The 14,017-nt window shown below is 38.1% G+C and overlaps 1 protein-coding gene across 9 annotated transcripts in view; it reads right to left on the bottom strand.

The window, feature by feature from the left end:
• Nucleotides 1-14,017, bottom strand: part of TANC1 (tetratricopeptide repeat, ankyrin repeat and coiled-coil containing 1) — a 101,128-nt gene that overhangs the window by 22,987 nt on the left and 64,124 nt on the right. For all 9 annotated transcript variants that reach the window (XM_075029127.1, XM_075029131.1, XM_075029126.1 and 6 more), the window contains 6 exons: nucleotides 13,188-13,445; nucleotides 7,862-7,987; nucleotides 5,459-5,740; nucleotides 4,404-4,555; nucleotides 2,877-3,108; nucleotides 1,479-1,645 (listed from right to left, as the gene is read on the bottom strand). In XM_075029127.1, coding sequence (XP_074885228.1) covers nucleotides 1,479-1,645; nucleotides 2,877-3,108; nucleotides 4,404-4,555; nucleotides 5,459-5,740; nucleotides 7,862-7,987; nucleotides 13,188-13,445 — 1,217 coding nt within the window. The remainder of the gene's footprint in view (nucleotides 1-1,478; nucleotides 1,646-2,876; nucleotides 3,109-4,403; nucleotides 4,556-5,458; nucleotides 5,741-7,861; nucleotides 7,988-13,187; nucleotides 13,446-14,017) is intronic.

Below are 14,017 nucleotides of genomic sequence, written 5' to 3'. Positions count from 1 at the left end.
TGTAACACATTTTTATGTTTAGGTAACACAGAACACATTTATGTTTATGTAAAGAAAGATCCAAAAGACCCAAAACTTCTTACACAGAGGCATATATCAGAAGGGTTTAACAAACATCTCAACACTTTCACAACACAAAAAGGAACTCTCTACTCAACTTTGAATGGATTTAAAAAACCTGAACTTTCAGGAGGCTAGTAAGATGTTTTGATCACAGACGGAGACTTCTCCGGAGAGAAAACCATCTCTACTACAGAAATCCCTCATTAAAAATAAAATTTAGTTGAGAACTAAACTCTTCAGCCAGTTAAATGCTTAGAGTCCTAGTGGCAATAAGGCAGATATGAAAGAAACTCTCAGAAGGTCGTACTGAAGCACACCTGCACCTTAACATTGTCAAAACAGACACAAAATCGTGGAACAGTTTGGGTTGGAAGGGACCTTTAAAGGTCATCTAGTCCAACCACATCACACATTCAACTTCACATCAGCACTGTCTTGCACCTTGTCAGCTTGGTGCACAGAGCAACTCTGGAGCCATCGGCCTACTTCTGTCCAGATCTACTCTCAACTGCATTACTAAACAGCTACCACAGAGCTGGACTCAGTCCTCCAAGTTTTCTTCAAGAATGAGGGATGCCTAGTCAAGCAGCAGTATAGGACTGATAGAGCTGTATCTCAAGCACTGTCAAAATATATAAAGGGCGCTATATCTCAAAGATATGGTAACAGACTAAAAGAGACACACCTTCTTTTTTAAACTGAAGTGAACTGAAGTTGACCGTTTTAAAACAGCCTGACTAGTGCTGGAAACAAACCCAGAACTTTTGTTCAGAACATTACTGTCCAGCACAGAAAACCAGGAATTCTGTATGGCCTCACTTAAACACCCTCAGGATTTCTGCAAGTATCTCTTAGCTGCTTAGCTCTGACAAAATGCTTTAACCAGAAGTTTTGAGACTGGGTTTTTTCAGGGGCAGCAAACAGATGAAGAGATGCAGAGATCAATGGTAATAAGGCCAGAAATCAATCTCATCAACATAGATAGTGGAATTGTGGCTTATCCCTTCCCAAAAAGTAAAAATCCAGAGCTTAATACCAGCAGAAATACACTCCAACAAGTAAACATTGAAGGAAAAATCACTATGGGCTTCTAATTACTTTTATTTTTATAAGTTTTCAATCATTCATTTATCTATTTCACTCTTGAAGGCCAAGGAAACATAATCTGATTTCACCACTTCTTGTATTAGCAATTCTACTGGAATACCCAGGAAAGTGATTCAAAACAAAAAAGGCCTCCAATATCATACTTGTGCACTGTAAATAAACATGCAACAACAAAGGAAGGGAAAAAACCCAAGAGACTTTACTCTGAATTCCTCTAAACCCAGCATTTTTCATAATAATGGAGCTGCACCAATATAAAAGATCACTTAGTCTTTGAGGGTAAGAAAAAAGTTAAAAGGTGTTTTTACCTGGAAGTTAGTTCTTACAGTCACAATGAGCTTCAGCCAGGGAGGAAACTTACAGATTATGTTTGTGATAAATGAAGAAAGTGTGTCACCATAATCAGGTTTATGAAATTCAGCATCATTTAAGCCGTCTATCAAAATTATGTAGTCTTCCTCAGGAATTTTCTGCTCTGAAGTATGAAAATAAGGAAAGGATTAATACAAATTCTCCTATCAAGTGACGTATTTTATCCCCAAATTTTGAACATCAAGAAATAAAAACGTATCTTTATGCACAGCAATACTCCTATGGGATTTAAGCATTACTTAGGAGATTAAAAACATTTGGAGATATAAAACAATGTTGCCATAAAATGATAAAAAGTGGAAGCAATCACCTACAATAGTGTTTTTTACTGCACTATTATTATGGATCTATTTCAAAACTGATTTAAAAAAGAGTTAAAAGATTAAACAAGGCTGTTAACATAAGAGATGCATGGATATGGGAAGAAGGCATACGTAGGTTGTTTACGCTACTAGTTAACGCTACTTTTAATTATTAGCTATTTACTTAAAACTTATCCTTTTTGGACTTACCTAACAAAAAAAGTTTACAATTTGCAAAAATCATACAGGCATTAGTTTACACTTTCAGTTCTGAGGAGAAAAGGTTATTTTGCAACAGCTTGAGAAGCTACCAATATTCATTTTGAGCACTTGCTAAGGATAAAAATCTCGGGGTAAATGTAAGATTTGCCAATGGATTTCACAGGAATTTTGTTGACTGTCAACGAAATTCAAGACTGCAAACCAGTTTTCATAGGAAACGACATATGCTCTGTTCACACATGGGCCAATCTCCTCCCTTGCCTTGCCATATATCAAGTACCTGCACAAGCTGGCATATACTGTGAAGCTAGATGTTTTCAAGGAGGATTTTGCTAGGTTTTTTTTAAATACCAAAATCATGTTGTTACATGCTTTTCTGGAAAATTACCATATCAATTTTAAAAGCAAGCAAAACCACACCCACTTTGCAGGTGTTTAGGCACAGAAAATTACAAAACAAATAAGTGTGGCAAAACTCAAAAGCATCTGAAAACAAAATCCTTTAATGCAAATGTGCCAGCCTTAACTTCAAGCTACAAAGTTATCCTTGAGCTTTCTGGCAAAAAAACCCCTGTGAAGCTTCCACAATCTTTAGCAAGTTTCACAGAATTTTATTTTAAAACATGAAACAACTGTTCAAAACCTACCTATTATTGTTACAAACAACTACCACAATTAAGGAATCCCTTTCTCTGGGAATGTTCTGCTTTATTTATTTCTCCTAGAGCATTAAAATACATATTCTTAGGTTTTTTTTCATGTTTTATGCAGTTTAGCTTCTGTTTCCAAGTCACTTCCTGCTTAACCTACCTTTCCTGAGGTTTGAAAGTGGTTCCAACACTCCCCTTGTAAAAGCTGCTGCTGGATCTTGGACACAAGATCTCAGACTAAGCATGCTCTGTAAATGAGGCTCTTTTATTAGAAGATCTCTGTATGCTGTTAATTGATTTGAACGACAAAGTAAAGCTGCAATACTGTGCACGAATTCTGGGACAAGACACGTGTATGTGTTGTCAGCTTGACAATAGTGATAAGCAACGACCTGAAGAATTTAAAAAAAAAAAGTGTTACCCCTTCAATATTTAAGTTGGTTACTAGTTAGTCCAATTATGATAAAGTGTTACTAAATTTCTCTTTCAACTACAGAATATTTTTCAGTGTTAGAACAATTATCCAAGTCCGCAACTGATCTCAGATGGCCTGTATCAGAGACACAGAAAGGAAGACAATGAAATAGATTTTGACCTTGTAGGGCATGCAAAGAGGAAAAGAAATCAAAGTGTCAGATTCTGGCAGGAAAACAATAATCTGAGTTCATGTCATTTGGATACAGTGGGTAAACAGCTAAGTAACCAAGTAGTACACGGAAAATAATGAGGCTCTGACTAAGCAACCTGTTAGCTATAATTTAATAACATTGTGTCACACACTGTAATGTCCCAAGGACTAACTTGATCATTATCAGGCAAAAGTAAATGACAGACAGCTATTAAAGACATCCTCATATAGCAAATAGAGAAAGAGGACAACTGGCTTTATTCTGATTATTGCAAAAGGTATGTATTACTTAAAAATATAATATAGGGCATATTTCTTGGGGGGGGGGGGGGGGGGGGCGGAATCAAACCGCAAGGAAAACATGGTGTTCACAGTAAATAAAAAGTTTTCACTTCAGTAGCTTTCGTAACATTTTTTCCAACTAATACACATCACCTTAAAGACTGCAACAATAACCTCACATTTTCCTCGCAACTATTTGTCCTCGCAACTATTTGCATGAAGTAAGCAATTCAGACATTAATTATTTTTACTACTTAAGCAAAAAATAAAACACATCATAATAATCTAATGCAAAAATAACTTCAATGGCTTACTTCAGACTCTCAGAGTATGGAAAATAGACTACATTCAGACTCAACCTGTATCATAGAATAAAGATGGATTATACACAGATAAAACATTTTATCTTTTTTTTTCTTTCTCCAGAATTTTGCTTTTGGAAGGTACACTAAGCATCTACCTGTAGAGAACACACAGCCCCTTTTGCAAGTAAAGGATCCCAACCTCCCATAGACACATAAAACAGATGTGAAATTTTTAACGCAACTCCTTCTATGACCAAGCAGAATTCAAGTAACAACTTCAAAGGTAGAAACGGTAGGTAGCTGGTTTCACCAGTCGTGAATCATACACACCATTTAGAAGCGTCCAAGGTTACTGCCAGTTCTCCCACCACTAACTACTGGCACACCCAGGAGGCTTTGCAAAGCAGGCTGTCTCCCCCAATCTTAGAGGTTTTCTAACATACTGAAAATCTATTAGTAAGTGAAAACTCACCTTTGAAGCAAGGCGTCTCACAGAATCACCTGTTTGATTTTGGTATTCAGGAGTACCAGGACAATTCAGAGTCTTCATTGTATTGGTACTACTTGTTGGGGGAGCAGACAGGGGTAACTGACTTAAGGGAATCTCCTGACAGGAGTCACCACCTATTTTTTTAAAAGGCAACAAATACAAAAGAGACCAAATTTGCTGATTGCAGATTGTTTTACAGGAAAACACCACAGAATATCCTTTACTGCTAGAGTGAACATTAAAACTGAACACTAGCATTAAAAGAAGCCTGCAACTAGTCTGATAAATACAGGCCAATTTGCAACTTCACAATTTTAAAACAATTCAACTGACTTTTTGAGGAAAACTATAGCATTACTGAAAGCAAAACCATGCTGATGTGAAGAGTTTCCTTACAAAAATTATGTATGTGATGACACATTTAAACTAATAGTTATTATATGACTGAACTCCTGAAAAATATGAACAATTTATCATTATTATTAATACTATTATTATTTGAAGTATCAGCAGGGGAAGTAGCAGTAATGACAGTCACACCATCTGTCCAGTTAACACAGGCACTGGATTGGTCAGGTGATAGAATCCTATGGATCCCAGTAGAAGACAGAATGGGTTTCTCCATAGCTTTATTCTTGCCTCTACTGAAATTCTATGGAAAACACCTGGTAGCAAAAAGCATGTGGTACACAGTGGGGAAGAAACATGTCACTTCTCTCTTTCCAAACTAATGGGAGAACAAGCTACTCCAGTCACACTACCAAAAGAGTTTAGGGTACACACTGCCTGACAGAAGGAATAGATTCTACATATTGTCTCCATTTCACTGTCTCTTTTCATGGGCTGAGCCCATGCTACATTATGTTGAAGGTATTTGTCAAAGCATACAATTTTAACAGTTTCCTTTCCTCACTGGAGGAAACAAGTATTTGGTGAGGAGTTGATGAGGCCCCACTACCCTAAGCCAAAAAAGCAAACAACATTCGACGCTTATTATCAGCACAATAACCAAACAATTACTCAAAAAAAGAACGTACTTTTGGGGGATGAATTAGGGCTATTTGAAGCTATTTGCCTCATGCGACTTCCATGGCAGCTGAGTGCCACCAGCCGTGAAATAATTGCAGTCTTCCCAAATCCCACATTTCCAGTAATGACTGCTCCTCTGTTCTCTGCTGGATCAGTATTCTTCAATCTTTCTTCAATCACTTGAAACAGCCATTCTCTTCCAACAAACACCGAGTCTGTTGTTATACTTGGCACTTCAAACAATAGTGGCTTCAGCAAAATGTCTTGAGGCTTATAGGGGATGAAACGAGCTGAGAAGAGGTGGCAGGGAGAAAAGTTTATTAGAAGAAACTCGACATGCAATAAAGCAGCACTGTTTCAGATCATTTAATTCAGTGACCTTGTTAATAGCGTTCATAATCAGGCTTCTTAGAGCTAAAGACCGATTTGCTCAGTTCAAGTAGCCTCTGTAATTCCTATGTGAATTAAATTCTAGGAGAGAAGCTACAACTATGATCTGAGGATTTTTTACAGTTGAATTTGAGTTAGTAAGTTGCAGAATCCAAAGGTTTTCTTAGAAATGCATTAATAATTCTATAAATGGGGAACTGCCAAACATTCAGTTTAGAGTGAACTACAATGCTGAGCATCTCAGTGTCAGGTCTTCAGATCTGTAAAGACATTTAGAGAGAAACAGAAAAAGGTACAGAGAATAAATAAATTTTTCTGTTTTAACACTCCCCATATTTTTAAAGTACTGTAAAAAAAAAAATTACTATCCTGTTTTTCTGTACTTTTGAAGCCACAAGAATAGAAATTACACAGCACAGCTGAAAGTGTAGTCATGTTTGATTACTTTAATCTATACATTTGGCACACCTGACAAGACTTACAGAGAGAAGAGTAATTTGGGTTTGGTTGCATAAAATGCATTAAAATTTACAGAAATAATAATGTTCACTTATATAATGCTGAGGATTCATTAACCAAACCTAATGTTACACAAATGCTGTTTCAGCATTGATCTACGACTATGAAAAAACATAAACGAAAGAGAACAGCACAGCACCTATACATGATCTCAAGATCAGTTTTACCAGGAATTTGCTTAATTTGTTCTGCTTTTAGTTGTCATTGGTTGTGACGGATGCACTCAACTTCTCTACCAAACCAGTGGTAGTTTGGTTCAGGCTCCAAAGGAGGTAGAGGCCTGAGCTGTAACCAGGCCAAGAACTTCTCTAGTTCCAGTCTGTTCTCTGGAAACCCACAAAGGAGCAGAGTGACACAGTGAGCATCAATGCATATGAGCTTGGAACACTGATCATTTGATTAATACATGAACAGCAGGTGGTTCCTCCAAGACTCATTCACCAAAGAACAAAGAAAGTTGTGGGTACAAGGAGTCTCATGCATACCTTTCCCATCACATGCAATGTGACTACCAGCCAACCACTTTATCCCATAAATATGACAGCCTAAGCGAGCCTTCTTTGAGCTCTCCCTGCTAGGCAGTGTGGCTGCACAGCAGTGATCTCCCCTTGGGCTGGGACGCCCCTCAAGGTTGCTCCTCGAGGCAGAGACCTCACACACTGCACATCTTTTGCAAGTGACCGATATTGTGCATAACCTTGTGTTACAGTGCACTAAGATTTTGTCTTGGTAGCTTTGAATCATTATATCCTTTGTGCAGTAAGTAATAGAGCGAACCTTGCCATCAAACTTTGTTAAGTTGCACTTTTACAACATCCTATTTCAATAAAACCACTTTTGCTGATACCTTAAGACAGTGGTTCCTTAAGTGGTCTAAATCACCCATTTGTGACGTTGGTAAATTAACAGAGCCTGCAGATGACTACATTAGTTAAGAGGAGAAAACAAAAAAATCGCAGACATCGCTTGCATTTAACATAAACCTGCTATTTTCAGACTCAAAGACCAGAGATATTGAAGTATATATTAGCCACAAGTAAGTGTGATGCTATTAGATCAGTTTTCTTCCTAAAATAGAATTCTAGTGACAGCCTCTTGAAGATTTTAAATTCAGCATAGTATTTCTTAAATTGCAATACACTGCTACCTGAACATCACATGATAAAATCTAGCAGTCAAGAAAATATTCAGAACAGTTCCTAAACACTGGTATTACAAAACTTCAGTTTGGACATTCACATGATCTGCACTGCACTGCCCATGCACACTTAGATAAACAATATACTGATTTCTTATTAAAAGCTATACATTCAATTTCTAAGCCACAACATTATGGAGGAAAAAGTGTAAGCAAGCATCTTATTTTCAGACAAGCTGAGGGATCTTTCAGGAGCACTTTGTGGGATGGAAGCGTTTACAAGGATCACAGAACATCCATGTTACAAAACTACTGAAGAACTGTATGACTGTGTCAAGACAGATGCAGATGTAAATATGTATACCTTTACTTTCCTGCTGCATTCTTCCACCAGCAGTGTTGTGCCAAGGTAAGCGAATTGAAGTGCGTAAAGGAGTATTTCTTTGTCCATCCAAATAACTCAGATCCTCCAGTTTGGTTGAACTTGTTGCTATAGTATTAAAGGATTGAAGCTTATTTTTCTCTCAGCATAAGTTACAAAGAACATTATTATTTATTACAGTTCTTTCCTCAACATAGTACTTACAGACAAGTTATTCTAGACAATGGCAGTGGTTGAAGTCATTCATGTTATAACATTTACAAAATGCTCTTCAATCAAGTTCACTAAAGATTCAGTTGGATTTTTTCCCCTTTCAGATGGCCTTCGCATGTGCCTTAACTTCCTCATGTGGTAAACAGTTCTCATGTTAATACAGTTTCCTTTTTTACTATGAGAACAACCATTCTAGTAGGGTCAGAGGTGTTAGGAACAGGATCAGATATTAACTGCTAGTACACTATCCCTGAGGAAATATTTATATTCTTTGTGTATCGAATGCTACAGAATTCTGGATAACATTTTTTTATTTTTCTTCAATCTTTAAACCAAAATGATAGCTATACAAAAGAACTGAAAATTCAGAGAACATATTTGCCAAGTTATGTCAGGAATATATACTTTTTCACCAGAAATAAACCAAATGAATATTCACATTAAAAAAGCAGTTTTCAAACTGGTATCAAATCCAAAATCTTCCATCTGTTGGAGGGACAACACAGCAAGACACAAGCAATTCAGATTCCCAGAGTATACTGACAACAACTTCCTGGCATAGGCGACTGAGAAGCCAAAAAGGAAAGATGGTCTGCTAGACCCGATACAAACAAGGAAGAACTTGTCATAGATGTGAAAGTTGAGGGCAGTCTTGGCTGCAGTGACCATGAGATGGTGGAGTTCAGGATCCTGATATGAGAGAGCAGAGCAAAAAGCAGGAGCACACCACCAGATTTCAGGAGCAGACACTGTAAACTCTTCAGAGTTCTGCTTGGAAGAATCCCATGGCATATAGTCCTGGAGAGAAGAGGGATCCAAAGATGCTTGTTGACACTCAAGGATAATGTCCTGCAAGCTCAAGAAAGGGCCATCCTGACAAGCAGGAAATAAAGCAAATATAGCATGAGGCCTGCATGGATAAGCAAGGAGCTCTTAACTGAACACAAGCTGGTGAAAGATGTCCCTGTCTACTGCAGGGGTTTGGAACTAGGTGGTAGTTAAAGATCCCTTCCAACCCAACCCATTCTGTGATTCTATGATACTATAAGATGATGACTGCCTTGGTGGATGGATGTTGTCTACCTTGACTTTAGTAAGGCTTCTGACACTGTCTCCCATAACACTGTCATGGACAAGCTGATGAAGTACAGGTTACATAAGTGCAGAGTGAGGCGAACCCAAAATTGGCTGCATGAATGAGCACAGAGGGTTGTGATCGGTCCAGCCGGAGGCAACTCACTAGTGGTATACTCCAGCAATCAACGCTGGGTCCAGTACTGTTTAACGTCTTCATTAATGACCTACATGATGGGACAGTGTGCAACCTAATCAAGTCTGCAGATGATACAAAACTGGGAGGAACAGCTGACATGCCAGACAACTGTGCTGGCATTCTGATGGACCTTGACAGGCTGGAGAACCTGGCTGAGTGGAATCTCATGAAGTTCAACCAAGGGAAATGCAAAGTCCTCCATCTGAGGAGTAACCCCAGGCACCAGTACACAATGGGGGCTGACAGGCTGGAAAGCAGCTGTGCAGGAAAGGACCTCAGGGTTCTGGTGGTAAACAAGCAGACCATAAGATTGCAATGCACCCTTGTGGCAAAGGCAGCCAACAGCATCCTGGGCTGCATGAGGAAGAGTGTGGCCAGCAGGTTCAGGGAGGCAATCCTCCTCTGCTCAGTACTGGTGAGACCACACCTGAAGTACTGTGTCCAGTTCTGGGCTTCCCAGTACAAGAAAGAGACAGACCTACTGAGCATTAGCTGACTACCATCTCTTCCTAGGGTAAAGCAGGGAAGTCAAAACGACAGGTCCAAGTTGTAAGAGGTGAATGGGGCTTGCAGTGGCATGTTCAGAGCCAAGGTATTCAGCACTAATATAGCAGAAGTCCAGCCTGAAAATTAAACTCCAGTCCAAATTTACAGCAATGAAAATAATCCTGAATGCAGTGGATGAATAATAAAACAATGAAATGAAAGAGTTTAAAGACTAGAAAAAGAGCCAGAGTCAAAAAAAAGCAATGTTCATGTGGATGTCACTTTAAAAATATGAGAGGCTGCACAGAATTCCTTTGCATCAAACATGGAGGGAGGTCTCAGGTTTGAATTGAGTTTGTTCAGCTTTGAACAGAGATGGCTAAGGCAGCAGCTGACTGTCATTCTTTACCTAACAGGAGGCCACAATCAGACTCTTCTTGGAGAGGCACAGTAACAGGATGAGAGGCAATGAACACAGGCTGGAACACGGGAAATTCACACTAGATATAAAGGAAAAAAAATTCACTGAGGACACCCAAACAAGTTGCCCGAAGATATGGGGGAATATTCATCCTTGGAGTTACTGAACACTCAACTGAACAAGGCCCTGAGCAAACTGTTCTAATTGGATGTGCTTCCAGTGAGGTGGTGGACCAGAAACCTCCAGGGGCCCCTTACAAACTCAAGTAGTCTATGCTTTTTTAACACTTGAAAAACTCAGGTACTCTTAAGTCTACAAGAAGCCAAAGCTAAAATCTGGGGATCTGTATTTCAGGCAGCTGTAACAATGAAAAGGCAGTTACTGCAGTTCTCTTTGGCAACAAAGCCATTTAGTACAGAGTGAAATTCCCCAAAATTTATGCAGTAGTGCTATAATATCCATGAGAGGAAGGTGGTTGCTGCTTCCTCCCCCATCATGTCCTAGAGTCAGCAAAACACATGTCCACCTCCAAAAGGCACTAGTTTTGAACAGACATGCAGATCAATTATGTGGAAAAAACATGAATCACATGCAAGCAATAAAAATGCTCCAAATGATAATCAGAGCAGAACACATGAGCTTGACATACGATGCAGAGTTGGAATATCATATTCATCATGTTCATGAATGAGGCAGTTTTCTTCACGAAGAGAATAACATAAGATAAAAGGAAAAGCAGGAGCATGGCATGGTTGTGGTCCATCTCAGAACTCCAAAACAGGGAGTGAGACATAATAAAAGGGGAAGCAGTAACAGTAAGACGCAATTCAATGACTCCTAAAACAACACTCCTGCTTCTCTAGCAGGGAGTGGAAGTGTGACAACTTCCAATCCCATGTTCATCTAGGAAAAATTTCTGCAGTCACCCTTATCTGCAAGGTTATTGCAGATTAATTATTTGATTTCTTGCACATGTAGCACAAGTATCCAGTTTTTAAAGAGAGATATTTAACACTGGTGGTCAAAAGCCAGAAAACAGTCATTTACAGCTTAAAAGCACCTAAGATTTCACAAAAATCTGTAGCCAAAATCTCTGCACTATCAGATACTAGAACACCTAAGATCAGGATATTACATTTCCTTTGACATAGGACAATTTGCACAGAGCTTTAACTTTTCGGCGCTACAAAACTATAGCCTAGCTCATTCAATAGGCAAACTGCAGATAAATCAAGGTATTTTCAAAGCAGACTCAAAAATTGTTTCTAACGTTTGTCATTTTATAACTACATAAAATAGCTAGAGACATGCAAATTTATTACCATTGCTTGCTGCTGTTCACTGTAAGACATTCACTTTCGTCAACAGATGATTCTAACGAACAAACATAGCAGAAAGCCAGAAAGCTTTGCTCAGTGCTAACAGCAGTTTTATGGAGAACTGTGGACTCTCTCTCCTGCTGTGAACCTGGGCATTATTGTATTCATATTATGATATGTTGCTGCAAAATACGCCTTCAACTGTAGAATTTTGAAACAATGTGCTAATGACTTTTGTGGTACTTTAAAACCTCAAATTACCTTTATTAAGATTGCAGTGTGCATTTCAGTATCTTTCATGAAGCATTCTAAATGTAGGACTGGTTTTTTTAAAGCATCGGATTTTGGCTATTACCGACAAGTCTTAGGTTCATAATAACATTTTCTGGGCTGCATTAGCATTCTTTTTCTATTGCAGTTCCAATGTATTATAATTTGCTGGACTTTTCCAGAATAAACACATTATATACTTCCTTTGAAAATGAAATGGAGAATGTTTCCTTTTTTTTTGTCAGCTGAACCAACATGTTTGTGCCTTCACAACATAACCACAGAATTAGTGCTCATATTAAAATCCATAGCCTTCCAAAATTTAAAGTGGTGTTGTCAGAATTTAAAAGATTATAATCAAAATTGCTAGCACGTTCTTTGCCAAAATTTTGCTATTGACGATTTCAAAAGTTGGTTTACTAGCAATATTTCTCCTATACATCTTACCATACTAAGAAAATCCCCTGCATCAATTTTTGTTTCACCTTTTATACTAAAAATACTCCCTTTTACTTGCAATATTTTCTAGCTGGAATGTAGTACAATATCCTCCCATCTTCCCTCTAGGAATCACCAACTCCCAAGCCCTAATCTCATTACTGAAGTTTTCTTCACACTGCTTTTACCAAGTTTTTTAATTTTAAATTTTTAATTAGCTAAACCTACCGCCGCATATATGGCAGCCATGCTTCTGAACACTACCAGAACATTTTTCTTGCAGGGTTATTTATGTAAGCAAATTGCCCATTATTGTTAGAATCTGATAGGCTCTACTAATAGATTCCAAGTCAGAAGTGCTTTTTCAGAGATTTGTCTATTTCACAACTCTTAGAAAAAGTAACGGTAATTCACATATTTACCTATAACAACTGAACGGACTCACATGTTCTAAATGAAAGGTTCAACTAGAAGACAGAATTTCACATAGTTCTTTAAAAAATATATATGTTACTTGTTCAACAGAGATCAAAGTATGATTTTGCTCTTAGCGTTAGTCAGATTTACAGATCCAGCAAACGCGAACATGCACAAAAGCAACAACCTCAAGGATTAGCTGACGCCAGATACAGTCCTAGAATGACTGATGCACTTTTAAGTGTTCCAGAAGTCCTGACCTAACCAATACCTACTAAAGGGCACCATAAAAGGCCTCTGTATGACAATTTTAAACAACTTGGGTAATGCTCATCTATTCAATTTAGAGCCTATGCTCTTTTCTTTTTAGCCTATAAAAAACTTTCATAGTAACACCCTAACTTTAACAGAAAGATTCAACAGAAATGTCCTATCATTAAGAACATCCTTTTTTCCACCTCAGGACTTTACCTGCAACGGAGTTTGGACGAGGCATTATTAAAGAGCCAGAACTTTGAGCATAAGGAACGGGACCCTCTCCTGCTGGTACTGGTTTTGGCAAATTCTCAGCAGATCCAACGGCCTCCTCTTCTGCAACTGGTGAACAATTATCTGTTCTTCGATCATGACTAATCCCTTGATGTTTTCCAGCTCTAAGACTCCCATCCTTGTTCCATTCCAAACTGGATCCACTACGATCATCATTTTCTGATGAACTTGTTATAGTTGCTGAAAAAGAGAGAAAAAAACCCTAATGTACACATCAGAGGAAAATGGTGCACTCATGTTAATATGTGTTGTAATTTTCATACTCAAATGGCATTTTGGGCCAGCAGATATTCAAGTATTTCTTCACTGGATATTTCATTAAGTTTAAGGAATATTATTTATCTAAAAGAACTGAACAACACAGTTTCTCAGATTAGGAAGAACACCTGAGAAAGAAGACAAGAAAATGTTCTGAAGAATCCAGGTGTATCTTTAGATCTATGCAATTTGTGCTGAGGGCTGGGGGGGTGGGGGGGTGGGGACGGGGACGGACGACCCAGAGCATTTATGACTTTATATGAAGGATCTACTACTTCACCAAAACACGTGTCAACTTGCTTTAAAAATTAAAGTTCTATAACATATCTTGCAAATTTGCAAACCACTCTGTAAACATGAAGACAACAAAAGCGCATTAAGAAGTAAAAACAGCATGTAGAGCAATAAAAAAATTTAAATGCATCTTTTTGATGATTCACATTTTTCAAGACTAATATTTTAAAAAAAGAATTCAAAATTCACTTCTTCAAAAA

The sequence above is a fragment of the Buteo buteo genome, chromosome 5 (assembly GCF_964188355.1).
Source record: "Buteo buteo chromosome 5, bButBut1.hap1.1, whole genome shotgun sequence".
Lineage (NCBI taxonomy): Eukaryota > Metazoa > Chordata > Aves > Accipitriformes > Accipitridae > Buteo > Buteo buteo.
The sequence above is the reverse complement of the archived record's forward strand: the minus strand, read 5'-3'. Positions and strand labels throughout refer to the sequence as shown.